General features: G+C 46.7%; 2 protein-coding genes across 2 annotated transcripts in view; one reads left to right on the top strand and one right to left on the bottom strand.

Moving 5' to 3' along the window:
* ap4b1 (adaptor related protein complex 4 subunit beta 1) overlaps positions 1-14,833 on the bottom strand; it is a 49,993-nt gene that overhangs the window by 11,650 nt on the left and 23,510 nt on the right. The window contains exons 7-12 of the mRNA XM_085392961.1: positions 13,347-13,445; positions 6,801-6,912; positions 5,976-6,059; positions 5,748-5,851; positions 1,682-1,889; positions 1,282-1,596 (exon numbers count right to left, since the gene is read on the bottom strand). Of these exons, the coding sequence (XP_085249087.1) occupies positions 1,282-1,596; positions 1,682-1,889; positions 5,748-5,851; positions 5,976-6,059; positions 6,801-6,912; positions 13,347-13,445 (922 nt within the window). The remainder of the gene's footprint in view (positions 1-1,281; positions 1,597-1,681; positions 1,890-5,747; positions 5,852-5,975; positions 6,060-6,800; positions 6,913-13,346; positions 13,446-14,833) is intronic.
* On the top strand, positions 6,929-9,317 carry LOC146645175 (uncharacterized). Its single transcript, XM_085394191.1, has one exon. It carries the CDS (start codon positions 7,467-7,469, stop codon positions 9,315-9,317), a length of 1,851 nt encoding a protein of 616 aa, XP_085250317.1. The 5' UTR covers positions 6,929-7,466.

Below are 14,833 nucleotides of genomic sequence, written 5' to 3'. Positions count from 1 at the left end.
CCACAACATGTAAAAACACTGCCCCATGGTAAAACAAACATATGGGAGTTTGAAAGACATCATCCAGAACAACATTCCTGACAAGCCAGAAACCAACCAACCTTCCAAGAACTACACCATCGCTCATTTGGACAAAGTATTAGCCCCTGACTCATTTCAAACATTTAATTAGGTAGAAACTCATCCTGGTGCTAAAAATTGTCACAGGCGACTAATTTAAAAGTATAGAATATCCGAACAGTGCTTTAGTGGCCTTTCCTCCAACATCAACTTCAGGTAGTGGACATGCTGAAAGGTTGATACGACTCCTCTTACCCTCAAAAGGGAGTTCTTGTTGCTTCACAAAGATAACACAAGCAAACAATTCACATCTACTTTATTTTTGTAACCCCACCCTGCAGAGTCCAGACGCTAGCAGTGTGCTTCTGTGAATGGAATACCTGTCAGCTGGATAGGAACAAATCTTTATACCGATTTAAAATATCCACAGTCCTGGTGGATGAATCTTAAGGACCTAATGATGGTAATTCTTCAGGACTAAAATGTTAAGTTTTACAGAGCTTAGCCTCGTTTATTTGAGGGTTGTCCCAAATGTCCAACGGTGACAAGATGATTTGGAAATATCTGCTAGGAAGCAAGTCAGGTTTACTAAACGATTTATGTTGTGTACACGGAAGCCTTTGCATCTTCTACAACCCTCACTGCTTCACCTGAGTGAAGTAATCGTGTCCTTTACTATGTAGATCTAAAGCAGGCACACAGCCACACAAACACCAAACAAACAGAACTGAATTTAAAAATGTAGACGATCCATTAAGTGTAATCTTAAAAGAAAATGTAAGACAATTAAAACATTTCAGAGTCATTATTATGCCTCAGAAAAAGTTCATAAAAGAAACCCAACTTCATTATAAGTCGTTAGCATTTTTAAATCCTATTTTCTATGCAAGAGGTGACACAGGAAACTCAACTGAAGGGAATATTTGAACAGAACAAATTTGTATAACCAAATTCTTTGGTTTAAATATATGCTGGTCTCTGTCAGCAAGTCTTCCTGATGGTGAATTGGCATGAACATTATAAGGAAGTAATTTTAATAGTTTGTTTTTAAGACTCCATTGGATTTTTATTTTAGAACAGGCATTTTGTTTAAATGTGAAAAACATTTGCGCTGTGCACAGCACAGCCAAGGCTTGCCACTGACTATTTAGTCAGTGGCAAGCTTTCAAAATTCAGCCAATCAGATTTTCAAAGCAGAAGGATTTCAGTGTCATGACTCACCTGAATGAACCTCCTCAATGTGACTACAGCTCAGTGTGTCTGATAGGTCGGCATTTGGCTTGGAGTTATAGGTCACGTGTTCGGGGCTTCCCCTGCTGTCTGACTCGGCCTCTACAGCACCCTGGCTCAGAGGCTCCAACGTGTTAAAGCAGCGTGCCCACTGGCTGACAGGCTTGGCGGGACGCCCAATCAGAACACCCAGAGAGGGATCTGACCTCCGACCTTGAAGGACCTCGCGTGTCTTTTCTATCCCACAATGAAGCAGGCGATAGTAGAGAAGAGCCTGATCACGCACGCACATGTCTGTCTCCTCCTCTGGAAAACACAAGGGCATAAAAAATTTTCTATTTTTATCATGATCTGTCTGTATACACATATGTGCACACACATAAACACAAACCTATGCAGTAGTGCAGCAGTCTTCCCAGCATGTCTTGTGTCTCAGCAGGCCGACACAGGAAAAGTCTCATGGTGGCTGTCAGCAGCTCCATCTTGATTCCCAGAGAAGCCTCGCTTCTCACTCTATCGATGAGCACTTCCAAAGTGTAGGGGGCAGTGGAAATTCGCTCCCCATACACACCCAGCAACCAGAGCAAAGCCTGCCTGCCCTAGTGAAGGAGGCAGTGGAATATTTAGATCTAAGTCTAGTCAACAGAAGTGGGTTCACTGTCGTCCAATATAACTACCAAGAAATGCTTGGTAGTATAATTACCCAGTGCCAAGCTTGTTTTTATCTCCTCAAAAGACAGTTCTACTCCAAAGTACAGTTCTGAAACATATCTGCATTTCTACTTCATGCATTTATTACACCCCCAACTCCAAAAGAATGCGTTCAGTCGTTATAATGGGAGAAACTATACAGAAAAAAGTTCTTGTACTGGGCTGCTGTAGAATACTGCCAAGTTTGCCATTATAACATTGGAGCATATGGCGACTATCTCACTTCATTTGCCACCCCTTGATATTTCAGCGGTCTAAAAGAAAGTTTCAAGGATTTTTTTCTATACATCAGTGTGAATAAGAGAGCAGCCGCAAGCAGCGCAGTGAGAGCAGATATTTTCAATCTGATTATCTCAGCTACATGGTTCTGGCATTAAGCACATGGGACAGGTAATGAAAAATTAAAACAGCTTGTTTCAGACAAATGAACTTAGTGCCCTGCTAACAAGGATTAGTTTCAACTGTAAATTAGAGCAGGGCAATATGGCCAAAAATATTTATCACGATATATATTTGAAAATTTGCGATAACGATATAACTGACGATATAATTGATGCGAGACAAAATACAACTCCACAACATTACTAGCGCAAAAAGACAACGTTCCATTTATTTTCACTTAAACAAGAAGCTGGTTTTTATGTACATTAAAGCTTTATAAAAATGTAACAGTGCAAATGCAAATTCCTTGCTGAAAGTTTAACCAAAAGGCATTTCCAGTAGAAATGGGCTGACATATCTTGAGCATAACCATGTATAATATCCACTGAAGTTAAAAAGAGATGCTTTGCAACATTAAACTGCAGTATGCAGTACGTATTTTTCGTACCATAAGGTGCACGGGATTATAACGCACATTAAGCGAAACAAAGCAGTCAGATAAATCAAACTTTATTAAACTCATTCTTCTTGCTTCCTCCACTTCTGTACCATTGATTCATTAATGTTGAATTCTCTGGCAGCTGCTCTATTCCCATGTTGTTGCAGTATATTAATGACTAACCTCATATTGTGGATGGATTATTTCAGTTGTTCTCCTGACTGAAGTTTGGTCCGTTTACAGCATCCTGCCATGCGATTGCATTAGTCTCTAACTATCAGGAACCTTAACGTTAACTTTTATAAGTGGAAAAGTGTTAGTGTTCGTCCTCCAGCTTCACTGTTTATGTTATGCTAACATAGCTGTGTCGCTAGCGATCACGTAGCACATCATTATATACCAACTAGCCCAACTTCAGTAACCCTACAAACGTCACTGCTGTTTAGTTTCCTGTCTTCATTTATGTTGGAAGTGATAGCAGAGCTGTACGTTTGAATTTTTTCAGAAATCTCTCAGTCAGAACATGCAATATCATGCTTAGGTAACTAGCGAGCTAACTTCCGCTAGCTTCCTGCTAACTTCTAACTCCGTTAAATGTAATAAATTTTGTTTTCATGGATGCCTGGAAGTTAAACTTCATAGTTACACCTGGTAAAGCAGCAATGCTGATCGTTTTATTAAAGATGAAAGAATTTAGACAGTTTTTAACTCTCAGTGATGCTGCAGTGTTCGTTTGGTTCATCTGTTTCACTCAACAATCGGCCATGTGCGTATGAAAACAAAGGCACTGCGCATGCGCGTTTTACTCATATTCTATTGCGATATTTCATTTTCCTATCGTTGCCTAACATTATACCGGTATTACCGTGAACGTTATAATATGGCCCAGCCCTACTGTGAATCATATACAACTACCAGAAACCAGAGTTGCAGAATAACAATAGGAACTCATTAGGATATATCTACTTTAATGGGGGAATCTGGTAATTTCACTTGCACTTAGCATGAAAAGAAACCTGGCATCAATTCAAATACTTTGGAGGCAATCACTGACCAGAAAATCACGTAATTTGTTCCCATTTCTTCACTTTAAACTATGTTTCATAAATTGTGTTTAAAGATAAGATAGGCAAGGCAAGGCAAGGCAAGGCAAATTTATTTGTATAGCACAATTCAACAACAAGGTGATTCAAAGTGCTTTACAGAGACATTAGAAACAAAAACAAATAAAAAGCATGATTTAAAATTAATTAAAACAAGCAAACAAACAAACTAACTAAACACACACATTTCAGATAGCTTGATTAGCATAAAATTATATGAAACAAAGAAGTTGTTGGCCTAAAAACTAGCTACGACAGATGAACAATATCTGAATGTCAAGACATAAGTAGAAGTGCAGCAGATCTGACCAGACATAGGACCTGAGAGATGCATCTGGGCTTTTGACTGATCCATTAATTGTTGACTCATTCAGAAAGTCCTTTATAAAGGAAAGTAAAGAGGAAGAAAAGGCTGAAGAACAAACTGCACAATAACTAGACTGACAATCAGTGGCAACAGGTCTTATTGTGGCTACTCCATAACCAACGGCTGTGGCAGGCTAAACGTGGGTACTGAAGACGTGCATCAGTAAACAAATAAAATGCACTTCTGAGCTGTTTGTTCTACTTATTTAACCATTACACTGTCCAAACCACAAGTCAGTACAAGGGATCCAAAAAAACCCAAATGCACAGACTCCACAAACAAATACAACTGTTGCACCAATTATTACACCAAACTGCAGCAACAAATTGTGTATCAAACTGCAGTCAACTGAAAGTTTCACCTTATGCTCACCCTACCTTTCTACTAATCAAACAATATATGAGGTGAACAGGTGGGTGCAACCACCATTGTTGCCTAGTCACACCCCACAACTGTGCACCAAAACACGTGCTTTCGCATTCTAAACCAACGCATTTGTGCCCCAAAAGGAAAAACTCACACACGGCAAGTGAAATTTGAAATGTATGATTGAAATCATTTTCAAAATGCGCAGAGAAGATTAGGAGAGAGATACAACAGTGAGAGTCTACAGCTGTAAAGCACAATGGAGGTTTGTGACTACATTTGAGCCAATGATGTTGGAAATCTTGTCAGAACCGATGGACTTATGAAGACAGAACATTACCGTCAGATTTAGAGCCATCGTGTAATAGCATCTGATTGGCAACAGATTCATTTTTCGGCACGACAGTGATCCCAAACACAATGCCAGTCCAGCAAAAAACATACCTGAATAGAAAAACATGTCTGGGTCTCCCCAGAGCCCAGACCTTAACATTACTGAAGTAGAGAACAGCCAACATCAAAGAAGAGCTTTAAATGTTCCTAAAGAAGCCTGGAGAACTATTCCTGAAGACTCATGTTGAAGAATAAAGCTGATTACACCAAATATTGACTTTCAGGCTCCTTAGAATTGTACAAACCCCGTTTTTACCTTATTTACTATATTTCTGTGTTTGTTTGCACGTTTCAATAAAGCGCTGAACCTAGTTCGCTGTTTTCTACCAAAATATGAAAGAGAGGCTCATGAACTTTGCACAGTGCTCTATACCCTATATAAGAGGATAGAGAAAATGAAAAAAATTATTAATGGATGCTTGGGATTATGTTCACCAACTTGACCATAACTGAAATATATCGTTACAACAGACTGAAATAACTTTGCAGAATTATGAAAGTAAATTTAAATTTCAGCATATAAAATAAAATACCATGATAATGCCCTGTAGAATAAAAAAAAGTTTCTGTTAAGTCTATTTCTGATAATACTTTTGCCAATTTGTATTTTCAAAACAGGACATCTACAGCACATACTCATTTATGGCATGATATTGTTTTTTCTTGCACTCAGTATATAGGTATGGCAGGATCTAACCTGGATATCCTGCAGTGTTTCCTCGCAGCCATCCAGTGCAAGGCACACAGTGTCGCTACACTGGGGACACACCCAGACCAGGTCACGCATTGTCTGCACCACCGCTGAGAAGGGTAGCAGGAGAGTAGAGAGACAAAAAGTGTGGTGAAAGAGTAAAAAACCAGTTCATGAAGCTGTTTGTGTGTATACTGTACTGTATGTGGGAGGTTGTGGAACTGATGTTTTTACCAGAAGTGATATGATCCTGTTTGAGTCCAAGCAGCCCAGTGAGGATTTGTAGACATCTGTCGCTGTAGCTGCGTCCAATACGACCTGCATACAATAAAGGCAAACACAGGGCATTAGAGTGACTGATCAAACACATGGATAATGAAATTTTAGAACCTGAGCATGTTCTACACAGAAAATGCAGCACGCTGTGTATTCTTATCCTTAATAAAAGGGATGTCTTGTTTTTTTGCTTATTATTTACTTATTGTCAGACAAATGGGTTAACATTTTGCATTTCAGGAAGGCTGAAAACAAATGAATGTAGAAACTCCATTTGGAAAGAGTGTGTCTACTGGTGTGTAAGATTAACATTAACATCAGCAATTTAAATTTGAAATGAAAAGCAGTTACATTTAGAGAAAAAAATCCTTTAATTCGTAGCTCATAACACAATGAGTCTGGGTAGTGGAACCACAGAGCTGGAATGGTCTTGGTCCCAAACTTTGGTGCTTATAGCGAGATAAAATGTTTTCTATTCAGTTGTTTCAATTTCAACATATACTTCACACACACAGGTTCGGGAACACAGCAAAAACATGAAGGCTTATAAATATAAACCAGCCTTCATTTAATACAGTATGAACAGAGTAAGACAAAACATTTGAATATCAGGATGTGTTACTAAATCCATATTATTTACAATCTAGTGCTCCTAATCACTACACCCTCATTAATACAGCAGTCTCTACCTGAAGAAAAAAAAACTACAATAGTAGACACAACAGAGCCTGAGTGTCAAATTACATAATACTGGCACACAGCAGCATGTGTGAACATGTTTACCTATTGCTGAGATTGCAGCCTGGGCAGTGTCAGTGTTGACATCAGTGCAGTATCCTTTCAGCTCATCCAGTATCATTGCTACGTTCTCGTCATTCACCAGCTCTACCAGCACCTGCAACACACAGCAGCTGAAGCTATAGTACTGTCAAAGGATCGCCTCCAGCTGCTAACACTGGGTACTAACTGTGGACTTGTGAAAAAAAGTAGTAATGCAAAAAGCTAAAAATCCAACTCTTGGGGCTTGCTTCAAGATTAAGCTAATCCTTTTGGATATTAACATGTCCAAAGTTAGGAGTACGGCATGGACTGTCTGTTAGGTTTTACCTCCATTAATGGGGTCACTATGAAGCTTCAAAATGCACTCCCAAAAACCAAAGGCTAACATCAAAGTGGCTATGGCCATCTTTTATTTACTGTCTATGCCAAAGTATATACATGTGTGGCGGAGGTGTGGTCCCGGGCGCGTCTGCAGGGGAGGAGTGGTGCAGTGGGCTCAACGGGGCGGTGCTGGAGATGCCGGTGAGAACAGCTGATGGCGATTTGGACTGATAATGGTTTCCTTCCCTTTTTATAGTGAGACGGAGAGGAGCGGAAAGAGAGGGAAATCAGCTGGGACCGACAGCTGTCAGACTTTGTTCAGTCATAACCTGAGAAAATTGTAAATAAATGTGGAACCTGGTGATAAAGACCTGTGTGTGTGTGTACCTGTGTATAGTGCATTTCACAAGTGGTGCCGAAACCCTGTGTCCAGCCGGCGTGGGGATGTCCGACCCACAGGCTGCGCCGCCCGCCCAGCCTTTGCAGTTTCTGGCGCAGATTCTGGCGGAGATGGCGAAGATGAGCCAGGACCAGGCGACGGTCCAGCGGGCTCACCTGGCTGCGCTGCAGGAGCAGACGGACCGGCAGACGCTGGTTCTGGAGCGGCTGGTTGGAGCCGCTGCTCCGCCGAAGCCTCCACCGCTGTCAGTGGCGATGCCCCGGATGGGGGACGGGGACGACCCCCAGGTTTTCCTGGAGACTTTTCGTGCCATGGCGGAGGCCTGTCAGTGGCCGCAGGTGGAGTGGGCTCCGCGTTTGCTTCCTCTGCTGTCGGGGGAGGCTCAGACGGCGGCCCTGAGTCTGCCGCCAACCTCGAGGAGCAGCTTCCAGGACGTGAGCCGGGCGGTGGTGGACAGGATGGGGCTCACCGCTGAGGACCATCGCCGGCGGTTCCGGGCCTGTCGGCTAGCCGCGGCAGATCGGCCGTTTGCTTGGGCCCGGAAGCTGCACGACGCGGCGGTGCGCTGGCTGCAGCCGGGATCGTCAGAGGGCGAGACGCTGCTGGTGGACAAGGTGGTGCTGGAGCAGTTCATGGAGGGGCTGCCTGCGGAGACGGCGAGATGGGTCAGGTGCCACCGTCCCGCGAGTCTGGAGGTGGCGGTAACGTTGGCGGAGGACCACCTTGCCGCTAGAGCGGGGGAACCCGGGGACGGCGGCCGGAGGCCGAGCAAACAAGCCCCAGTGCCGGCACCAAGGCGCCGGGTACCTGCGCCGGGGCAGGCAGAGCGGGCGCTGGCGCTGAGCCCCACTAATCCTTTTGCTGCGTTTGTGCCTTCCCAGGGATCAGACATGAGCAGTGCCGCCCCTGAGCCACGGAAAACAGCGCAGACGCCGGGGCAGGAGTGCGGGCAACCGGGACACCTGAGGAGGGACTGTCCTCTGATGGAGGTGGGGCAGGTGTTCCGCGTTGCCGGTGCCCCAGCACCCTCTTCCGGTCCAGGAGGGACGTACAGCCTTCCGGTAAGGACTCGAGGGGGTATACACCATGCTTTGGTGGACACGGGCTGCACGCAGACCCTCGTGCACCAAGGCTTGGTTCGCCCCGGGGCATTGCTGGAGGCAGAATGGGTGGAGGTGAAGTGTGTTCATGGTGATGTTCACAGGTATCCCATAGTGCCGCTGTTATTAAAGTATAAGGGCAAAACGCATAGGGTAACGGCTGCGGTTAGCCCGCGCCTGTCGCATCCCCTAATTCTGGGCACGAATTGGCCGGGGTTTCATCATCTGTTGGGACAGTATGCGGGAATGCGATCACGACCGTTAGTAGCATGTAGTGTCTGCGCGGCGCTCAGCGGTGATGCGGGGTCGTCCGACACTGACTCCAGGGAGGGGGAGACGGCGGGTCCTTCATGGGAAGCCCCGCCGGCTCCGGAGGTTTCCCCCACGGGTGATTTCCCACTGGAGCAGTCTCGTGATGACACCCTACGCTCAGCCTTTGACCAGGTGATTGAGATTGATGGTCACGTGGTGCGCCCTGAAGCCGTGCGGACCTACCCGCGCTTCATTTTATCAAAAGATAGGTTATATCGAGTGAGTCGTGACACTCGCACGGAGGAGACACACACCCAGTTGTTGGTGCCGCAGGGCCGCCGGGAAACGATTTTCCAGGCGGCTCATTATAACCCCATGGCAGGGCATATGGGATACGAAAAAACTCTGGAGCGAATAACGGCTCGATTTTATTGGCCGGGCATCTGAGCGGATGTGCGCCGCTGGTGCGCGTCCTGCCCGGACTGCCAACTTGTTAATCAGCCGGCCATACCAAAAGCGCCTTTGCGCCCGCTCCCACTCATAGAGGTCCCGTTTGAGCGCATTGGCATGGACCTCATCGGGCCGTTTCATCGGAGTGCACGAGGCTACCGCTTTGTATTAGTCCTGGTGGATTATGCAACGCGGTACCCGGAAGCAGTCCCGCTGCGCACCATCTCTGCAAAGAGTGTGGTGCAGGCACTGTTTCAGGTCATCTCCCGAGTCGGAATCCCGAAAGAGATACTGACTGACCAGGGCACGTCGTTTATGTCTCGTACACTGCGGGAACTGTACGAATTACTGGGCATTAAATCTATTCGGACCAGCGTCTACCACCCTCAGACGGATGGCCTGGTGGAGCAGCTGAATAAGACTTTAAAGTCCATGATTCGTAAGTTCATTAACGAGGATGAACGCAATTGGGATCGCTGGCTAGACCCTCTGTTATTTGCAGTGCGGGAGGTGCCCCAGGCCTCCACGGTATTTTCTCCCTTTGAATTGCTGTTCGGCAGGAAGCCGCGTGAGGTGCTCGACCTGATTAAAGAAAGCTGGGAGGACGGTCCGAGCCCCGCTAAGAATGAGATTCAGTACGTGTTGGACCTGAGAGCGAAACTCCACACTTTGGGGAGGTTGTCACGGGAGAATTTGCTCCAGGCTCAGCAGCGTCAGCAACGCCTGTATGACAGAGGGGCTAGACTCAGGCAATTTTCACCGGGAGACAAAGTGCTTGTATTACTCCCTTCTTCCAGCTCGAAGTTGCTCGCCAAGTGGCAAGGACCCTTTGTGGTCACACGGCGAGTCGGGGACGTTGACTATGAGGTCGCTTAGTCGGACAGGGGAGGGGCCACGCAGATTTATCACCTCAATCTCCTTAAAGAGTGGAGAGAGGCTGAAACCGCTTCTCTGGTAAGCCTGGTTAAGGAGAGAGATGAGTTGGGGCCGGAGGTGCCAAATTCCATCATCCCCGCCTCTCTCCCTTGTGATGACCACCTCACACAGGCCCAGATAGCGGACGTTGTCGCGTTACAACAGCGGTTTGCAGATGTGTTCTCCCCCCTGCCAGGCCGAACGTCTCTCATTGAGCATCATTTTGTAACACAGCCTGGCGTGACGGTGCGTTCACGGCCCTACAGGCTTCCTGAGCATAAACGGCAAATCGTTCAGAGGGAATTGGCTGAAATGCAGAAAATGGGAGTGATAGAAGAGTCGCACAGCGCCTGGTGTAGCCCCATCTTTCTTGTGGTGAAAAAGGATGGGTCTATATGGTTCTGTGTCAACTATCGCAAGGTGAATGAAGTGTCACGTTTTGATGCCTATCGACGAGCTCCTGGATCGGCTGGGCACGACACTGGATTTAACCAAGGGCTACTGGCAGATTCCCTTGTCTGCCGAGTCCAGGGAGAAAACGGCCTTCTCCACTCCGTACGGGTTGTACCAATTCGTTACGCTTCCGTTCGGCTTGTTCGGAGCCCCAACCACCTTTCAGCGCCTCATGGACCGGGTGCTGCGTCCGCACGCTGCATATGCTGCTGCCTACCTGGATGACGTGATCATCCACAGCGACACCTGGGCGGAGCATGTGCAGCAGGTGGCCGCGGTCCTGGAGTCCCTGAGGAGGGCGGGGCTCACGGCCAACCCGAAGAAGTGTGCGGTTGGACGGAGGGAGGTACAGTATCTGGGGTACCACTTGGGGGGCGGGCAGGTGCGTCCACAGGTGGAGAAGACGGCGGCTATTGCATCCTGCCCGCGCCCCAAGACTAAAAAGGAGGTGAGACGGTTTCTGGGGCTGGCAGGTTACTATCGCCGTTTCGTGCCAGGGTTTGTGCAGCTGACCAGCCCCTTGACCGATCTCACCCGAAAGGGTGCTCCGCATCTGGTTCAGTGGACGGGGTCGTGCCAAGCGGCGTTTGTGCAGGTGAAAAAGTCTCTCTGTGGGGAACTGCTGCTTCACACTCCTAACTTTTCCCTCCCTTTTGTTCTGTAGACTGACACCTCGAACAGAGGGCTGGGGGCCGTTTTGTCCCAGCAGGTAAAGGGGGCCGACCGTCCCATTCTTTACATCAGCCGGAAGCTGGCAGAGCGTGAAAGACGGTACAGCACTGTGGAGAAGGAGTGCTTGGCTATCCGGTGGGCGGTCGACTCCCTTCGCTATTACCTCCTGGGGCACTCGTTCACGCCCCGCTGCAGTGGCTCCACCGCATGAAGGATGCCAACGCCCGGATCACCCGGTGGTATCTGGCTTTACAGCCCTTTAAGTTCAAGGTGGTCCATAGGCCGGGGGCTCGCGGGGGTGGGGGGTGGGGGGAGTAGGTTCGGCCGGACGGCTCCCCGGCCTCAGTCGGGCGGTGGGGGTGTGTGGCGGAGGTGTGGTCCCGGGCGCGTCTGCAGGGGAGGAGTGGTGCAGTGGGCTCAACGGGGCGGTGCTGGAGATGCCGGTGAGAACAGCTGATGGCGATTTGGACTGATATTGGTTTCCTTCCCTTTTTATAGTGAGACGGAGAGGAGCGGAAAGAGAGGGAAATCAGCTGGGACCGACAGCTGTCAGACTGTGTTCAGTCATAACCTGAGAAAATTGTAAATAAATGTGGAACCTGGTGATAAAGACCTGTGTGTGTGTACCTGTGTATAGTGAATTTCACAACATGAAAGCAGTGTCATGGAGCATCCTGACCAAAAGGAGGAAATACAAACTTATCAAAGCACCTGAAAGATGTTTCCACATCTGTACAAAGAATTCATGCTAAGGGGGTTTCAGGTGTTTGTTAAACTTGGCAGCTGTGAACCAGTTGGGATCAAACTCCACCCCTCCAGCTATCTGTTACAAAAGGATTAATTACTTTGTCGGGGTGTGGAGTTAGCTCACAGTTTGGGTAAAATGGAGATGGACAGATTGGCATTGTACCGTCAACAAGGTGAGCATTGTATAACGCTACTGAGGAGGCAAATGACCCAGAAGGTAAACCTCTCAACCACGTCTACATTGAGAATCTCACCTATGAATATGAGCACTAATTAGTGATAAAAATGTTGAGTTTGAATAGCAACTCAAATACAGTTGTTCCTCATTAGGTTTGTAGCTACCTGAGGAACCGAGATAAGCAGAAAACTAGAGGGAGCTTGTAGATGGGGGTGCTCTGAAAAGAGTCCGTTGAGGCTGTTTGAGCATGCTGGGTGCCTTCAATTGGAGTTTTTTCAGGCACACAACCTGGGATAAGATGCAGAACATGTAGAGACTCAGCATCTCACTTGTCAGGATCTCCCAGGAAGAGATGGTAAGTGCTCTTATATAGCCATTTATGTAACTTGCCTCATTCACACAAACACTGTTTGCTATCAAAAGTGCATTTTACCGATGGATGCATCAAAGAGAAACTTGGGGTTAGGATCTCACCCAGGGACGTTTGGGTAAGAGCTGGAGCTGCCAGGGATCAAACCTCCCATCTTCTGATTAATAGATGCCCCACTTTACCTCCTGAGCTACAGCCACCCAGGATGGAAAATGATCCTGTGTAAAGGAAATTCTAACTACCCTGTTTAGCCAGCTGCAATCTGACTCTGTGCACAACAAATGGATGAATGAATGGATAATGGAAATAGTGGAGTGGAGTGAACGTCTGCCATCATGCTACAAGATGAGTTGACCACTAAGTGAAACTGAGAGAATCTATTCAAGCAGGACTTACTGAGGCAACCTCAGGGTTAACTTTCAGTGTTCTGCAGCATCTGTAATGTCTGGAGTCTGCATTTATTTAATCTCAAGTTTTTCTAAGACATAAAGTTTCCTTTTCCTTTGTAAAAAGCAAGAAGTTGGTCTACCAACACAAAAGTATGTTCTATGTTTACTGGTTAGTTTTACAAAATAAGTATTAGGACTTTGGATTATTACAGCTAAAGTTTTCTTGTTTCAAAAAGCATATCATCATATAAACACAAAAACTGAAGATGAAAAATTCAAAGGATAAGCAAAACTGGCATCACCTGCATCTTCCTTTCTTTGATGTAGGCAGGCTCAGCATAGCCACAGAAGAAACGCTTGTAGTGCGGCCCCAGCAGGCCAGGGACAGAGCGCAGCAACAACTGCAAGCAGACAGACATATCTTTTTTTCTCAGCATGACATGTACACATAAATCCATCTGAACGTAAAAGTAATGAAAAAAATGAATCAGATGCGGTGAATCTGAACTGTTGCTACTCCCTCTGGGGATTAAAAAAGACACACGTCCACATGCCAATGATTCAGTAAGTGATTAAGCTTTTCCACAAAGACAGATTTATCCAGTCAGATGTCAGAATCAGAATCAGAATCAGAATCAGAATGGGGTTTATTGCCAAATGTTGAGCAGGTTTACAACATTAGGAAATTGCTGCGGTGCTTCAGTGCAAACATAGTGTCATAAATAGCACTTAAATAGACATGGAAAAAAATAAAAGTAGGGATAAGAATTAAAAGTGCTACGTGGGAAGATATGTGCATGAGATATACATGAGATATATACATGAGAATAAGAATTAAGAGTGCTACGTTGAAAGATATATACATGAGTGCAGGTGGTGATCAGTGCCAAACATGGAATGATGCAGTGAACACAGCGTAGGGTCATGTGTTAGTGGTGGGAACAGTCATATGGTTATTGTTCATGTGTCCAACAGCAGAGGGGAAGAAACTGTTCTTATGGCGAGAGGTTCTGGTGCGAATGGACCGGAGCCTCCTGCCTGAGGGGAGCAGGTCAAACAGACTGTGTCCAGGGTGAGAAGGGTCAGCTGAGATCCGAGCTGCACGCCGCAATGTCCTGGAGGTGTACAGGTCCTGCAAAGATGGGAGTCTGCAGCCAATCACCTTCTCAGCAGAGCGCACAACACGCTGCAGTCTCTGTTTGTCCCTGATAGTGGCTCCAGCGTACCACACGGTGATGGAGGAGGTGAGGATGGACTCGATGATTGCAGTGTAGAACTGCATCATCGTCCGTGTTGGCAGGTTGAATTTCTTCAGCTGCCTCAGGAAGTACATCCTCTGCTGGGCTTTCTTGATGACGGAGGTGATGGTGGGCTCCCACTTCAGGTCCTGGGTGATGGTGGTACCCAGGAAGCGGAATGAGTCCACAGAGGTGATGGGGGTGTCAGTCAGGATGATGGGGGGGAGTGGGGCTGTGTGCTTCCTGAAGTCCACAATAATCTCCACTGTCTTCTGGGCATTCAGCACCAGGTTGTTGTGGCTGCACCAGGACACCAGACGTTCAACCTCCCTCCTGTAGGCAGACTCGTCCCCGTCCGAGATGAGTCCAATAACGGTGGTGTCATCTGCAAACTTGATTAGCTTGACAGACTGGTGGGTGGAGGTGCAGCAGTTGGTGTACAGGGAGAAGAGCAGAGGAGAAAGAACACAGCCCTGAGGGGAGCCGGTGCTGATGGTCCGGGAGTCCGAGACATTCTTTCCCAGCCTCACATGCTGCTTCCTGTCCGTCAG

This window comes from Rhamphochromis longiceps, linkage group LG20 (genome assembly GCF_057381845.1).
Source record: "Rhamphochromis longiceps isolate RC_006_pf linkage group LG20, R_longiceps_female_GT1.1, whole genome shotgun sequence".
NCBI classification, from domain to species: domain Eukaryota; kingdom Metazoa; phylum Chordata; class Actinopteri; order Cichliformes; family Cichlidae; genus Rhamphochromis; species Rhamphochromis longiceps.
Note: the sequence above shows the minus strand (reverse complement) of the source record. Positions and strands in the feature narration are given on the sequence as shown.